General features: G+C 43.5%; 1 protein-coding gene across 2 annotated transcripts in view; it reads right to left on the minus strand.

Moving 5' to 3' along the window:
• The window catches only part of LOC107227864 (protein CBFA2T3), a 53,510-nt gene that overhangs the window by 14,154 nt on the left and 27,178 nt on the right, over nt 1-12,178 (minus strand). For both annotated transcript variants that reach the window (XM_046734080.1, XM_046734079.1), the window contains 2 exons: nt 1,476-1,903; nt 610-756 (listed from right to left, as the gene is read on the minus strand). In XM_046734080.1, coding sequence (XP_046590036.1) covers nt 610-756; nt 1,476-1,903 — 575 coding nt within the window. The remainder of the gene's footprint in view (nt 1-609; nt 757-1,475; nt 1,904-12,178) is intronic.

Here is a 12,178-nt window from a genome sequence, read left to right on the forward strand (position 1 = left end):
CGTAGATTCAAGTGTAAGCGGATGTATGATTATTTCAGAACCATAGTAAAGTCTAAACTGCGAATTTCCGACAATCTTGTGTATTCATGTATGTATCATAAAATCGAGCAAAGGACGGCCCAATGGATGGAACGACATATCAGAGGCTCCATATTTTCGACCAAAGAAACACCCCTAGAAGTTTCAGCAGAATCTGTTATTCGGATGTCTGATACCCTCCCTGTAAGTCGAAACAACTGATTACAATACGAAGCCGCCCTGCGTTGGGAATAAAATTTAAACGTTGCCTTTTCGGGTACTGGGATACTTTATGAATTGCTGGCTTTAAAGGTTGGGTACTGGAATCTATTGCAGTTTTTCGAAACTTCATTGTTTCAGTTATTTCTTGGCCAAAAATGGTGTAATTGAATATTTTGAATGGAATTGTTTGCAGCTCATTCGTAGCTGCAATGGCTTTCGAACTTAGCGATTGAAGACTAGCAAGCTCGTGAATTTGTTTCAAACCTCATTGCAGTCGTGAAGGACAACTATAGGTAAGTGAAACTAGATATCGGTGCGTATATGACAAAGGTATGAATTGCGATTTTTGGAATGGTCTCTATAACTTACCTGGTTGTTGGCTCTAGCGGCGTTAGTCAGGTCCCTCTGAAGCGAAGGCAGAGTGTGCTTGAGGTAAGGAAGGACGAATCCTCTGAGGGGAAAATTCGTGGCATCCTGAAGAGCCCCGTGAAATTCTTCAGCCGTCATGGATCCGCTCTATATCAACGATAAGAAAAGAAAAATCAAAACACGGCAACCCCTAACTCCATATTGATTACACAGGTCTGCAATTAAAAAACTGCACAGGTTTTTTTATACCGTTTTTTGTAGATTTTCACTGACTGAAACCGGGAAAAATATTCAAAAAATTCCATAACGTCAGGTTTTTTCTTCAACTCGTGTTTGTAGTTTCATTTAGAGTGAAACTCCTGTTTAACTTAAAATCCGACATCCTATTCTAGATTTAAAAAATCCTATGCAAAAGAGGTTTCTTACTTGTATTTAATATGCATTAGAGTGAGACTCAAAAATAAATACAAACAGGGAAAGAGAAAATGGAAAGCGGAAGAGTGTTTGGGGATGTACCAAAGAGAAGAAGAAAAAGTTTCATAGGTGAAAGGAATAAACACGCAATGTTAAATACATCTCATAAAGAAATTGTTTGTTCAATTTTATAAGAAATATTGTTCAGTTCATTGTAATAAAATAGTGTTTTTTTTTTTTAATTATTGTTATGCTTTTTATTATGCAAACGCTTTGTATCTTGCAAGAATACTGTACGTCATGGACGGAAATGAAAGTCATTTTTGAATTCAGCACACTCGAAAATAAAATATTCACCATAAACATCCCATGCAGCTGCAAAAAAAATTTTTTTTTTGCAGACCTGCGTCATATCTCCACATCATTATCAATCTGATCGATTCCAAACTCACCAGAACGCTGAGAACCAGACTACGGACAGTGTCTCCGGTTTCCGGTGAAATGTCGCTCGCAAATTGGACCAGCGTCCCCAGAAGCCTTTTGAGCTTGGCGTGCGGCACACGCGATACGGAACCCCCGGGTGGACCGATGCCATTGCTAATCGCACCTGGAGACACTTCCTCGTGGACGACATTCACGGTCAGAAGCCTGCCGACTATGGACTCTCCGTTCTCCAGCTTCGTCGTCTGCGGTAGAGGACTATCGCTTTCCGGCGACCTGGAACCTCCGGTTCTGCACGCTTCATGCGGCCCTGACGATCTTGTGATACTCGAAGACTGCGTCGACGCCCTTTGCGAACCCGGTGACGTTGCTCTTGTCTCCGTCGTTGCGGAAGCTGGTGCTTCCTCCAAAACCCGTTCCTTTGACGGTTGGCTGCCACCTGCAGGTTTGACGTAGAAACTAAGAATTACAGCGATTGACGGATTCAGGTTCAAAGTCCTTATAACTTTTTAAAGATCGAATTACAAATTGAAGTTCATATCCATCGGCAAAGCAATTGAAGGTCGATTTAAAACATAGCGTCAGTGACGATGGGTACTGCGATAATTATCTATTCACAGTGCAGTGAGTAACTTTGGAATTATTGGATCAATAATCCATATCGGATTCGAGAGCCGTTTCAACTCTCGAGAGATGGAAAATTTTGTAAAATTCATCTTTAGACATCCTAAGAAGAAGGTATCCCAAAAAAGTGTGTAAAACACCGAAACCTGATCAATTCCAAGTCACAGTGAACTTGAAACGTCCGAAGGTATTTCAACATCTGCAAAGCATCGAAGCAGGAAAGAGTAACGAGCCGAGTGAGGCATTATCATCACAAGGTGACATATTGTCGAACCGAATGGTGACGAACGGGGTAGTTTGTCAGGTTGCGGAAGTGAGCGGAAGAGACGCGCGGCAGGCAGTCCTCGGTTACGGGATAGGAATTTGCTTGATGCACACACATCCCCACAATGTGCATTAATACACGCGACGCCTCTACCTGTACACAAAACCAACACGCATCCACGCCGCGCACGTGCGTGCGCATACATAAACATATATGTAGAGTGGATAACATGCAATTACTGGTCGCGTCAGCAGCTCTGGCTCGCAGGGTGTTGTAGGTACCTACCTATCGCGCAGGCTGGAGAGATCCGTCCTGCATGCCTGGACGGTTGTGCGAGAGCCACGAGGTTCCTGCGTCGCGACGCAACACGACGGACAACAAAGTTGTCGCTGTTATACCCTCCCCCCCACACCTCGCACCCTTATAACCGCGGCCCGGCGATCACTGGTTCTCTCATTTTTTCTAGCCGTTGTCCAACGCACTCCGCAGTGGTTTCTACAAACCTGTTTTACCGACGAATCAATTTTCTACCCACATTATATTAGGGATCAATAATTTCTAACACACACGCCACGTACTCGGGGACATTTCACATGCTGTTTATGGTGTGAAAAATGACCGTCAGAAACACCCGGGAACCCGGTCATTAAGCACGATCGTACGTCAGTGGTGGATTTTTTAAATTTCGGTGGAAAATATAGACTGAAATTGACGACGCGGCGATTATGCATCTCGAATTTGAAATTTGGTATATTTAATTCGGAGTGAGATGAAGAATATAATTGAAAAAGTGGGGGGTAAAGGCTTGATGTTGTCAGTCCAGATCTGGAGCAACGGTTTGTTACCCGTTGACTACGTCGTCATCGGATGGTTGAATCCGGATTTACGAAAGGATTAACCAATAGCAACAGTGACATTACACAATAATTCGCCAATGCGATTGTCGCTTCAGGACTTTGAATACCAGATTTCATGTACAATGAAGACGTAGTTCCAATTTTTTTATGAAAAACACGTGACACCGTTCGATCATTTCCCAATACCATGAATCACATCGAACGCAGGACGAGATCGAACTGAAACCTGTAATCGCGATTTCAAAGATGTGTAATACATGTCGTAGCGCTGGTCTGGAAGGGTGGGAAAGAAAGAAAGGAAGGAGAAAAAGGAGGATAATCGGTGAAAAAGCAAAACATCTGCATCGAGATCCCAGGCTAATGGCGTTATGGTCAAAGTCCCTGACACCAATGCTATGTGATCGTGTACAAAGAGCCTCTGCACATACATTATATTTATCGAATAGCCGCGTGCGGTTCGGTTTGGTTCGGTTCGGTTGGTCCGAGGTGGTTGTTTTAAACGGCTGTTGGGGTTTGGGGAGGTTGGCACGGGTTTTACACGGAAGATAAACGATCGACGTAAACAAATCAAACGGGTGACGTATTTCCGTGAATTTCCGCATTGAAACCGCGTTCACCACGGCGGTGAATGGCTATTCGGTACACGCCTGCAGGTCCGATGCACGTTCCGAGTGATTGCCCCCCCCCCCCCCCCCCCCTCCCCACCTGTCCCCCATGCCCCTGCCGTTCTCTCCTCTCAAAATCCAGCAAACCAGTTCATATATACCTACTCGAATACCGAACACCTATCTCCCCCGACCTTTCTCTCGCCGACACCCGCCCCCTCGGATCGCCCGGACACCCGTGGACAGCATAAATTCGATCGCGAGCCGAACAGAAGTGAGCACTGGGACCCGCGGCGGGAAGGAGGGGGATTTATTAAACGAATGTGCTTGACAGCTCCTCCGGCGGGTGTGGACGAGGTTCGCACCCTGCCCTCTTCCTCGTAACCGGCTGTTCGCCGTTACCGGAAATCCTGTGCAATAAGAGATTGGAAGCCCGAAGAAGCGCCGTCGCATGGATGATTCTTCGCTCTTTGATGCATCTCATTGAATGATGTCACCAGTTTTTGGGCGATACTAACTGAAGCGTCCTCCGCGCGACGGACACGGGCTAGTTAAGAGTGAAAGAGGTGGATATCGGCCGCGGTTTCGTGGCTAATAAATCAGACCCTCGTCAACGCCTCGGCTCAACGATCTCGACGGTTCACCGCGACACGGGCGATACCATTCATCCGGTCGCGTGGCGCCCATTCGCCCGTATAACGTTGACAATGTCCTTCCGAAATCCGTCGACGAGACATTCCAGCTTCGTTTACTCCCCTCCATGATTTGCGCGATATTTCTCTTTCGCATGTATTTTTATTTTTTTTTATTTCATTCAACCGAAGTGTCTCTGTGCAAGCACCGATGTCAGTCAACACCGGACAGTCGCGGTCTTGAAATGTTGCAGTACAACTGGACGTGTTTCGTTTTTTCAACCACCTGTTAAACGGCCTCTCCTTAACGTTCCCCTGATTCCTTCTGAATGGTGACTCCTACGCGGTATCGGGATCCAAACTACTCGCGTCAGACATGAGAGAGGCACCCTGATAGGTATTCGTCGTGCCACAACCACCTGACGGTAGTCTCCGGCTGGTAATTACCTTGCCTCATACCCACCTGAATCCTCGAGCGAAACTGCTTTGTAACTACGAGTAACTCTAGCAGCCCGGCCTCGACTCGAGCACAATCGTGTGGTCCCTGCTTCGAGCTACGCTTCTGGTACAACGCAAACGTTTTCACGGTATCGGTATGCACGCCCCATTTCACATTTGTATCCGTATGTATACGGCTACTCTCGCCCCAGGTGAACCCAAACTTGAACAATTCCTCGCTTATATTGCAGCGGATACCCCGAAGACGGATTTCCGGTCATTCCTCACTGTCGGAATGCCATTTCCCCTCCCCCGCCGCGGTAGCTGATTGAAAAAAGGATTCTCCACGGATCAAGCAGAATGTACGTTTTTCTTCGGTTATAATATACGATAACTTATATCTGAGCCCATGGATTTTCGGTGCTTCGGAAAAATCGTATACCGGAGAAGACGATTTGCCAGGTGTCCAAACCTTGATAGACCAGGAAATATGAAAATCGTATAGGCTCGGGGTCTTTAAGAGTCATGTAATGGGACTCCAAATCCATTTTCATGAATACTGAAACTAAGTCTTGACTAATTTCTAAGTTCGTATATTTCTTCACCCTGTATTGTTGAATTCGGTATCATGGTGAGACATGAAAACTGATGTACGAACACCGGTTCAACTTTCATCGAGTGTTTATTATCGTTGGATTCACTCTTTCACGAAAGTTGGTTACCATCGTTTTTGAATAAACGACAGCTTCGATCAGACGTCAATCATTCTCGCTAGAGAATTGCTTTACGAATCTTTTAGCGATGCTGTGAGTCTGAAGTGCAAATACCGACTTGGCGAATCGACAATCCCGGACCTGCACTGGTGTGTGTGTTTGTACGTTTTGAACATAGGCGCATCTATGTGGTCTTGAGCTAATCACATCGAGCTACTGCTGTTACCCCTTCGGCCAGCTGTTACCCTCCTCACCGGTTCTCAACTTGGACCTGCTACTACCTCCGAAATATTTTCCCGCACCCTCTTTTTCGACCCGTGCCATTTAACCCCATTTAAGCGTTCCGACGCTGATCGCAGAGTTGCACGGTGAAATTTGAGTCCATTTTTTGTCGTTCCGGTTCAATTAATTATTTTCCCACGGTCGTACAATTCCCGGATATTTATATGTATAGGTATAATAGAATGAACGGTAAAAGACTCATATTTTTGGCTTTTCGTCAGGCTTTCGAGTATTCTATAGCTAATATAATAATGCTAATTAATGCGATTGGTTTAAATTTCATTACTGTAGGGGGGTGTTTAAACGGTTATGAATTCCGGCGTGTGGCTTTACGAGGTCATGCTTCTATAACCTTTAGTAATACCTGCGAGGTAATGGTCGGAACTGCTAACAGTGCAATATAAATGTGAAAAATCTCCTGTCACCGAGAGCTGAAATATTCAGGGAATTAGGCATGAGACGACATCTGGTGCCACCGTCTCCCACACTTCGCACGCACCCTCGACCCTGCATTTCGCGTCCTTTTCGTATAACTTCGCTTTGCCGAACGAGCCACACTTCACTTCTAATTTCGAGAACGGTATGCCCATCGAGCATTTTCCATACATCGAACAAATGGAAACTTCGACGAAATTAATCGATTTGCAATATCTCTATACAGGTACCTATATAAGATGGACTGCAGCCAGTGTGCAAAATTGTATCATATGCGTACATTACGAGGTAAGTGGACCAATTATTGACCCTTTTATTTTCCAAAATTATACATTTATGACGAAAATCGATGACTAAGACCAACTGCTAGAATTAAAGATCAAACAGATACAACCAAAAAACGGACAGGGCCAGTAACTGGTACACTTACCTTGGGAACGTTGAACGAACAGTGGTTAAAATTGAATGGTAAAACAAAGAAGCCTTTGACTCTTGCTCAATTAGTGTACGAGGAAATTGAACTGTGAACGTTTGATTTCCGGGGTTACTTGAGCATGTAGTGGGGTAATATATCGGGGTCGTGTAAAAGACAATGGGAGGAAAGGGTGCAGGCTATAACCTTTCGAAGTTTATGGAGTAAATAGAGATTCGAACACTAAATGAATAACTTACGGGTTTTCTCCTCAAGTTCGACCGGCTGGTAAAGTACATAATATATACCTATAACTATGTGGTATGGTATACATGGACGAGCCGCTAATTACTCGCGCCTTTATCTCAAAGTTAGAAAGGCATCGTTGTCAGGGGGTAATAGGTATAAGGGGCTTAAGTTAGCCGCCTGCAATTATCCCTATTGTCTTCGGGAAGAAAATCGGCCCTTTCACCCGCACATCGCTTTTCACCCCCACACTTGGGCAGAGAAACGCCGCATACGTCTATTAAACCGAGGCCTGCATCGGCTGTGGGAAATATATTTGTCTGGAGGAGCTATCATCGTTCGAGGTGCAGGAACCTTTCGCCCGCATCCGCGGTCTCCGGGGGTCGGTTGCCTTTCCGTTTGGCCCATTATACAGGCTCGAATATCCACACCTAAATCCGTTTCTAAGTGTAGGTGAATATTCGGGTTCAACAAGGGGCACTCCACTTTTAGAGGTCGACGGACATTGATCAATTTAAACGTTTTTTTTCCCTTTAATTGCCGCATGAACAAACGTTTGAAATTCTTTTTACATCCGGTCGAAAACTGGACAAGTTGTATTGAGAAATATTGAGATCACTTGTAAGTTTTACGTGACAATGAATGTTATTAATTATTCTGGGAAAATTAACCGTCTCATATGAAAAATTGACGAGGCTTTTTAATGTCTTCGACCGGAGTTGGGTATTTCAATGTTGAAGCGGGAATGACAAAGCTGTGCATTGTTTCGAACATATAAGTAACAAAGAATTTCTAGTTCACCGTCAGATCGTGGAGGATCGAATTAGGAATGTTCAGGCCCAATATAATTGAACTTAGAATTTACTAAGATTAAATCTCAATTGGACATTCTTCTGACCCACCAAGACCTGCGGGATTCTGGAAAACGTTGATACCTGTATCTGGAAGACTTCGAAGGTGGTTCCCTTGAGGTCCTTCGTTATAGTCTTTCGAGTATAATAATTGAGAGTCGCTGACGGTAAGTAAGTAAGGTGGGACTCAGCTGTCGTCTTCTAATTGCCGGGACAATGCAACAGATGGCTTTGATCGCGCCGCCCTGAAGGGGGGGATGCGATGGCGGGGGGTGGGGGGTGGGGGTGAAGCTCACCCCTTCGCTGCTCAAACTTTGCCACCCGCAGCCATCAGCGCAGCCATTTTATTTGCCCACAGGTCGAGCTTTTGGCGGCAGTTGTAACGCGCGTGAAAATTTTACTATGGTAGACGATTTCCTGGAGTATGTGGAGTAATCATGTTTTTTTGGAATCCTGAATATTCTAGGTTTTTTTTTTAATTGATCTATTACCGCGGTGTGAAGATGGGATTCAAGTAAGTTCTACGATTGTTCGAACTTTCCGTGGTTCCAATGTTTTAGAGTGTTTTGAAACCGGTTTGGTAAATACGTCATTGTCACAAGAATATACGATCATCTTTAGACACGAAGATGCTTGCTTTTGTCGATTGAACCAAAAGCTTTTCCGCCGGATGAACGAGACATCTGTCATAATTTATCAAGTTCCTCTAACGCGTAGTCGAGTGGTTGTGGAGTTGTTATTTATTCATACACGAAATTGTTCAGCTGTTGCCAATCCAACGTTGTTGAATAGAGAACTGAAAAGTGCCAATCAGCTATGGGAAGAATTCTCATAATGTACCATAACCATGAAAAATGAAACTAGTCAGGAACAAACAGAGGGAAGAATAATGCCGGGATTGATTTATTGGGGCATTACGTCTGCGTTGTGTAATTCAAAGAGCGAAAGGTCTTTTGGGTGTCGGGAGAAACAGGTTAAGCCATAGACCCAGTGAAAGCTCCGCGGATTTCATAGAGCATGGAAGACTTCGAATGATGGAACAACTTGCCTTAAGGGTAAAAGCTCGCCCCGTATTTCAGTATGCAAAACGTGGCTTGGACATGCTCTTTGAGGTTTTTGAAGCATGGGTCCGTTGTGCTTACACGAGCTTTGATGCGGCGTTATTAACAAGTGGCGAAATGGTTATATACCTGGCATATACCTTATACGCTCGGGAAACCTTTGAAACATGCTCTTTCATTCTGCACCTTATATCCTCTCTCTCTCTCTCTCTCTCTCTCTATCTCTTTCTCTGTCTATTCCACGCCTACTCGCTCCCTGCTAATTTACTACAAATCCTACAAGGCTAGTCCTGAACTTTACCTGCAGAGCTTTTGATACGGGAAAATTGCTCCTGGGCCAAAGTCATTAGTCTACGTCAGAGTCGACCGTGTGTCCGCATTTAAATACCGGTATAACTTTGCGCATCATATGCGTACGTATTTACCCCACATACGGACTTGGCATTTCACATTTTTACTCGTGTAAGTATACGTTATGATGTAGGAACAAATAGTCCGGTATAATTTAATTGCTCGAATTGAGGATACTGCAGATCTTCGAGGACCAGATGAAAGTAAATTTGTATTTCTCAAACACTTTTAGCGGCTAATAATGAACGAAGGTAATGCTCCAAACAACCACCGCGTTTCCTGCACTCGGACACGTTCAGAGCCAAGTCTAGCACCCCCACGGTGTAGTTTAACTGGGTATGACGACACGTAACCAGCCGCCAGAAACGTGCCAGTCTGACCGCAGCCGGACCGTAACTACTGGTCCATGATTTAAGCTACGCAAGATGATCTCGTTCGGCGTGTTAAATTACTTTTCTCTAACGACACGGCGCTTCTTGAATCGGTAAAATTAGACGATCCACCGGTGAATGCAGATATATACCAAATAGATATTAGCGTTATTGAATTCCACCGTCAGACGAGATTTTCATTGAAATATCGCCGATGAAATATGACGTATTTCGATCTCTGACTCGGTTTTACTCGCGTATTCATGTAACACGCGTAGAGTTTAACACCTGCGATAATTACCAATGAAGGAACGAACGAACGAACATTCTACAGCGTCGAGAGCCTGGGTCGAGAGAAAATCTCAGCTGTCAACTGTCAAACGCAGGATTCAGCGCAAATAGGCGACATAGCTGCGAGCTCGAGTGTAAAAGATGGCAAGTACAGGCGAACGTTTGACCTTTCCATGAAATCGCTGCAAGCTCGTTCGATGATTTTTCAAAGCTCAAGTACGCAACCGGGTACAAGATCCGGTCGTTTCTACTATGTGTATACTGTTGCGTGGCGTAAAATTGAAGCGAGTCTTGTTCAATTACGAATGATGTAACGTGGGAAATTGATTCCGTTCGATGTACTAGTTATAATATACTTAATTGAGACGGCACTTGGTACCTAATCGACTTCCATTGTCCGAATTGACTATTGTAATTGATCGTGGACGTAACGATGAGCGCAAAGTCGTTGTTGCTATTAAGGTAAACGGACTTCACCAGCCACTAATCAACGACTGTTGAAACTATTCTATAGGAGTTACGTTTAATACGTCCGTAACGTGTTCGTTATACGGTTATACGTAACGTGTTTTGTGACAATGAGGTATTATAACGGTAAAATATGAGATCAAGAAGAAAAATTACAATCAAGTTCAATTTTATTTTAAAAAGCATGCCTCCTGAACATGAAAAAGGTGATGAAAGCATATAATTTAAATTTAATTCATAAACTGAAGATCGTCAGTTTCAATGAAAGTTTCATCATACCTTCTGTTTTGTTCGTAAATGAATTAAATTTTCTCCCAATCAAGTTATTAAAGAATCTCTCTAGCGAAAATCGGACTTATTTTTCGGCTGATCGTTGCTTTTGAAAAATAATTGAATACAAACAAATTCCCAAAACTTGTGAAACTTAAAAAAAAAAAAAAAAGTTACAAAGCAACTTTTTGTCCACTAAGGAAAAAGAAAAAATATCTACCACAGAAACAACGCAGTTGTTTTTTTTTTTTTTTTTTTACTAGAAAAGAACTCGCAGTCGTAATTAAGAGCTCTTTCATTACTCTCAGCAAGCGTAGCAGTAAATAATTTCTTCCAATCGATCAGAGTTCTACAGATTTTATAAAGTCAACTATTTCTTCTTATCGCCATTGTAGGAAATAAATTTCCGAAATCTTTAATCATAAAAGTCTGTTGAATTCAACCTGAAGAAATTATTTACTCATAACTCGTTGACGTACCTAATGGGTAGAGTTTTTTTGAGCGAAAGAGAGTTTTCAGAGACAAATTGGAATCGAATTGTTTCTTGGGATCAAAACAAAAAAAAAAAAAAAATCGTGCAGGTGAATATCGTTCGCTGCAGGAAGGCCGCGTATTCGCGAAACGTGGTGTTGGGTGTACCCCGGATATCATATCAGCTGAGAGCAATGCTCGGCTGGAAGTGTTGGACGTGCCTTATCGGGCGTGGACCAGACAGCTAGAGTCAACCGACCCCGCCTGCGTGGTATCCGCACCGATTCCGCCGTGCAGGGTTACAGATAACGTCGAGCAAGCCAGGGTAAGGCTGGTTTCGAGGTTCTGTGTACACACTGGTGGGCGCCTAGCGCCGGTCGGCTTCAACCTTTCCCTATAGGTTTAGGCTTTCCTCTAGAGGATCGCCCGCCGCCCTTGCAAACCTCGGGGAAACTCGCCCCTCGGCATTGGAGGCTTTAATTTCGCGTGTCAGGGTTATGCCGGCGTTTTTTTCACCTCCCTATTCTCATTCTCTCCAATATATTTTTATTTTACTTCTTCCATCGCAATTTTTATTTCCTCGAAGAGATTTTTATCCGAAGAAATTTTACAAACTTTACAACGTCCGTTACATGCAAACGAGCCAAGAATGTTCTCCACGCCTTGTTTTAAATTACTGTAAAAAAAAATTGTATCGCAGATTGCGAACGAGCGATATTATTGTTCGATATGCTTCAACGAGTGGATAGTGATAAATATCCAGATCTCCAGGATCTGGAAAATCGAAGAAAGAGATGCGAATATTTAAAAAATTGAAAACTTCTTTAGAATTACATCTATGCCAAATTTTTTAAATCTTTTCCATACTTGCAGGCCGTAAAAACATTCCTGACAATCTCTCGTTTGAGATTTTTCATACAAAAATGAACAAAAGTGTGCGGATGTACACCTTAAAAATATTTCATAAAGTATAAAGATCTCGCATCGATTCGCACATTCAGATATCTTGATATTACCATTTTAATCAGGATTCTGATATCGATAATAAAACGAGTTTTTTCGAGAATCGAA

The sequence above is a fragment of the Neodiprion lecontei genome, chromosome 3 (genome assembly GCF_021901455.1).
Source record: "Neodiprion lecontei isolate iyNeoLeco1 chromosome 3, iyNeoLeco1.1, whole genome shotgun sequence".
Taxonomy (NCBI): Eukaryota; Metazoa; Arthropoda; class Insecta; order Hymenoptera; family Diprionidae; genus Neodiprion; species Neodiprion lecontei.